The sequence below is a fragment of the Olea europaea genome, chromosome 18 (genome assembly GCF_002742605.1).
Source record: "Olea europaea var. sylvestris chromosome 18, O_europaea_v1, whole genome shotgun sequence".
NCBI lineage: Eukaryota > Viridiplantae > Streptophyta > Magnoliopsida > Lamiales > Oleaceae > Olea > Olea europaea.
Window position 1 is genome coordinate 25,373,663 of NC_036254.1, and position 5,358 is coordinate 25,379,020.

The 5,358-nt window shown below is 31.0% G+C and overlaps 1 protein-coding gene across 1 annotated transcript in view; it reads right to left on the bottom strand.

The window, feature by feature from the left end:
- LOC111366916 overlaps nt 1–5,213 on the bottom strand; it is a 5,593-nt gene extending 380 nt beyond the window's left edge. Inside the window, exons 1-5 of the mRNA XM_022987598.1 lie at nt 5,025–5,213; nt 2,349–4,932; nt 2,180–2,257; nt 715–1,224; nt 141–347 (exon numbers count right to left, since the gene is read on the bottom strand). Of these exons, the coding sequence (XP_022843366.1) occupies nt 141–347; nt 715–1,224; nt 2,180–2,257; nt 2,349–3,093 (1,540 nt within the window). The 5' untranslated portion in view covers nt 3,094–4,932; nt 5,025–5,213. The remainder of the gene's footprint in view (nt 1–140; nt 348–714; nt 1,225–2,179; nt 2,258–2,348; nt 4,933–5,024) is intronic.
- Nucleotides 5,214–5,358: the final 145 nt, after the last annotated feature.

A 5,358-nucleotide genomic window follows, 5' to 3' on the forward strand; every position in this document is an offset into this window, starting at 1 on the left:
GTTTACCATAGGCGCTTCATCCCAAATTATTAACCTAGACATTTTCAACATTATTCCTAAAGTTGATTGCTTGCTAACAGAACAATTCACTTCACTAATTGTTTCTAAAGGAATTTTAAATCTTGAATGAGCTGTGCGACCTCCAGGTAACAGAGACGCAGCGACTCCAGAGGACGCTGTTGCCAAAGCAATGAAATGTTGACCTCTTACAGCAGTTAGAAGTGCTTTGTATAAAAAAGTCTTCCCCGTTCCCCCTGGACCATCAATGAAGAAAGTACCACTTGAGTCATTTTTTACTTTTTCCATAACTTTATCATATGCAAATCGTTGTTCTTTATTGAATTTCTCTACACAATTAAAGTCTCGTTGAATATTAAAATTCATTGTTTCCTTTGTAATCATTCTTGCCAATCTTTGAGTCTCATCTATATTTACAAGGAATGAAACTATTCCATAATCATTTACATTTTTTCCTGACGATTCTAATATAGAATTGATGTCTTCCAAAGCTTGTATTTCAGCATCTCTAACACATGTTTCGATGTACGTAATCATCAATCATATAGGCTTTATATCTATCCCACAATAACTTTGGATGATTAGGGTTGCAAAGTGTAAGAAGTGTAACAAAAAGACGTCTTAAAGAACTGGGCATTTTGTAAATAATGGCTTCAGATAGACATTCTTCACAATGGTTGTCTCCTTTTAACAAACCATGTAAAAGTGCTGCTTCTCGATATGTATTGACTGTTACTCCATTTAAAGTTTTAAAACTGTCATATGATGTTGGACCTTTAATATGATTCAGAAGAACACGAAGGAAATATCGTTCTCCTTCGGATGAATTAACTGTCACGATTCGCCCTATAACAATGTGTTGTTTTCTGGGAGTCCAAGTTTTTCCAGTTGCATTCCACACAAAATGTGTTGGAAAATCTCGATACAATAGCGTTCGAGCAAATTCATTTACTTCATTCATCCGAAAAAATTCAGTTAGCATTGTTCTTCTTGTATTCTCATTTCCAATAATAACAGATAAATCATCTTTACTATTATAAGTTACGTGCTGATGATCTTTAATATGAAATTGTAAAGCGTAAACAGTAGGATAAATTTTTGACAAATTAAAAGAAAAAATTCTCCACATAGCTTCAGGTGGAGATATCCATCTAGCTGATTGATAAGCAAAAATTTCATCAATTTCCTTATCTGTTTCATTTCTGCCTACGAAACAATTAATACGATCATATCCTTTATACACATATTTGTACAAATATTTTACTGCTTTAATAGAAGAACATACTTCAACGTTAATATGACAGTCAAATTTTGCATTTAAATAAGGATTATATGGTACAACCCACCGATTATCTAACATTTGGCCTCTTACTTTAATAGAAATACCATTATCATGACGTCTATACAAGGGATATGAATTATCACCAAATATAGTACTGTTACAATAATCCTTAGGATATTTATTTTTACAACCACTACTTGCCAACATACATACGTTTTTTGGATTAATGTTTCCACAAGGGCCATCCATATTGTGTTTTGCAATTACAGAATAAAGATGCAAGTATTTATTCTTATCGGGAATTTCACATGACACTATCATATCAACTTGTTCAGCACAACAAATTTTATGGGTAGAATTGAAAATCAACAATAAATGGGCATGAGGGAGCCCTCTTTTTTGAAATTCAATCATGTATATATGAGCAACAACTGAACCAAAAATATTTTCTTTGTATAAATCGTTCTTTAACTCTTCCAATTTTGTTCTAAATATACGTGCAATTAAATCTGGTCGATTTTGAACTTTAGTCACTGTGTTTGAGTTCTTGCATAATTTCTGGCCAATTTGGATTACATGTTATAGTTAGAAATATATCTGGTTTTCCATAACGTTGGACGATAGCCATTGCATCTAAATATCTTTTAAGCATATCTCTAGGCCCACATGTGAAAGTTTGTGGTAGAACAATCTTCTTTCCAATTTTTGACCCTCTTGTTTCCCCATTTTGAACACTATCCACAATACCTTGATAAAGTTCAGTACGAATTTGTTTCTGATTGCTACGAAAATAGTCTAATCTGGCAGTTTCAATTTTAACATACATATCTACAACATATTGTTGAAAAAGTCTACCAGTATGAAGCAACACAGACTTACTAGAAGGCCTAATTTGTAACTTGTAAGAATAGTACTCGCGGCAAGAAACCTGTGATCGTTTCCTCATTCCATTGAATACTACATAAGGATAAAAAAATGCATCTTACACCCATTTGGAACATTTAATTTATATGAATTAGTAAACGTATAAAAAAGTTTAATAGCAAACCTTGAGCCTCTTTTGCAATGATTTCAGTTGCAAAATTTACTGTGCTAGGAAAAGCTACGCAATCGGGTAAATTCTGAGTTTCAAAATATGTTTTTTTGTATCTCTGAATACCTTCATGCCAACCAGGTTCTCCAAATGGGAAAAGTAAAGGGTATTGCAAAGGATCATAACAACCATAATAATAGTGAACCTTATGTGAATCACCAGAATGACCATATATAGTAATATCACGAACACGAATATTTGCATTGTCATCATCCTCAACCCATACAGCGGCTACTTGAGATGTTGAAGGAGTATTGAAGACTCTTTGATTAAGTCCAGGATCGCATCTTATTTGTATTCGATGGTCGTGCAAATTGGTCATATTACTTAAAGACCTAAAGAATCTACTATACGGATTTACTTTTAAGATTTCAATCAAAATGATCAAAGTAGATTCAACAAAATTTTCTGAAATTTTCATACGATTTTGAACTTCGTTATTCGTATCATAAAAATATAATTGCATATAAGAAGGCTGATTATTTTCCGGTAGAAGTTGATTTACATAATGATATACTTGTCCCTGAATTCTAAATGTGTAAATACCTTTATATGCTCTAAAAAGGTCTGTATCGCACTTTACACCAAATGAAGTGAATGCAAAATGGTTATTATATTCACGTGAAATTTTCTTAAACTCCATGCATTCAGGTTCTTTAGAAGTAAATAAATTATACAATTCAGTTGGTGAATCATGCATATAAAGTTTAACTTTGCCATCAGAGCAACAGAACCCTTTAGTTTCTCTATAAAATTTTCGCGCACCACAATGTTCACAATAGTTCCATGTCGGTAATACATATGCATTAGTAGGTATGTTTAATAGGTTAGAAATCCATCGTACTTTAGAATGAACAATATTAGTACGTGCTTGTTTTGAAGTAGAAGCCTGAAAATTAGGATGCAACGTGGAATTATTTATTTTTTTACGACGATCAACATGTGGACTTTGAATTCGATTCCTCCTATTCGCCTGTCTTTGGTTTTGTTGTTGGCGAATAAAAGCAGTATACGATTCAGTTGCATTTTTAGAAGTACTATCAATGTTCGAAGAATCTATAGGGAAAAGATCTTCACCTCTAGTTTAACGAAAGCAAAGAATTTTCATTTTAGTGAATGAAATAATTAAAAAATTAATAATACTACTAAGTTTCCACAATAGGAAAAATATTCGATAGACACAAGTGAACCAGACTCTCACAACATTAAAAACATGCATAAAGCTGAAGTTTAATAAAAAAAATTGTTTACTTCAAAGCAATAGCAATAAATATAAACATTGTTGACTGAACTATTGATGAAATAAAATTTTAATAAGACTTATATGATGTAAAAGTAGGAATAAAAGATTAACATTTTTATATGATTCTTGTAAAATTAATAGTTTTTTTTTTTAAAAACATAAATACTATTGTAATGTTGTAAAAGTTTTTGCTATACTACTACCAAAGAGTAAGAAAATAAAGACTTCTAAAAAGAAAATATTTTTAATCTATAAATTTAGTGGTTTTGCTTCCACCCAATCAACCTACATATGCAATCTATTTCTAAAGTTATAATGTAAGTAATTTATCAACAATCATAAACTTAATAAATTCATAAGTGGACGACTGGAAATGCACAAAAGAATTCGGGCAACAAGTAATAAAAGATTTCCATCTATGAATTTCTGCCTTAATAAGCTCTAACAAAATATCTTTTTCAATGAAAAAGTATGGTACTCTAGCTTCTCTCTTGGAACATTCGAAATTCTAATTCAAAGCAACCTACAGAATAAATTTCCCTATAAATACACTTCCATTATAACTATTTAATTTAGACAAGACTTCTATCTACCACGGTCATCTATCAATTTATAAAAAATCAAGGCATGGCACTAACTACTACACGGCGCCTTCAATTCAAATTTTATTCATCTTTAAAGTTAATATAAATCTACATGTCCCAAACACATATATTTTAAAGAATTTTTAAAGTTCATACAAAGTTAGGCGTTTTCAACTTAAATAATTTTCATATTAGATAAGAATAAGAAAAAAATATCTCTAGTCTACATACTAAAGGAAGAAACTGGTTACGTGTGAAATTGTGCCAAACATAAACAATAACTTGGAGAATCTCCTCTCTTATAGTAAAGGTAGATACTATTTTATTATTATATACTAATTAAATAAAATATATTCTATACGAAGAAAAGTAATCCCCTCTCCTCACACACCTAAACATGTATGTATGTAAATGTGTATGTACACATCTATATAATTTTCACCCTCTATTAACATTTTTTTTTTGCGTCCAGTGCAATTTCATTTTCTTCTACAGTGAATGAAAAATGGAGTGAAATAGTGATTTGAAATTGTTGAAGTTGGCTATGAATGATGATAGTTGATTCCTCACCAGCTTTGAAACGGCAAAAATTCATGACCTTCAACCTCATGAACCATGAATATGTAAACGTAGATATATTTTCATGCATGTACAGAAACGAGAACATACCTTATATGGAGCTAAAGGAAGACAAACACAGCTAGATTTTCATCTACAAACAAAGGAAAACTACGTACCTTAAATAAATAGTAAGAAAATAAAAAAAGAAATACACAAAAAAGAAAAATTATAAGAAGAACATACCCAAAATAATTGTTGCAACTTCTATAATTTCCTTCTCCAGTATTGATGACGAGAAAATATGAATTAGGCTAAAGGCAAAAGCGAATAATGGTTGACGGACGACCTTTTTTTTCAGAGAAAACAAGATTTTGGGGAGAATTCGTTCTGCAAAACAATGGCTAGAATTTAGAGGGAGAAGGATTGAATTGATAGAAGAGTATTGTGCAAAATTTATGTGGTAAGAAAAAAAATAAATAGCACACGACATTTTACTTCAAATGTGGGTCCCATTCATTAATGTTTGGACAACTATATTTTTTAATTCCCATATCACCCTTAACATTAATATAGGTAT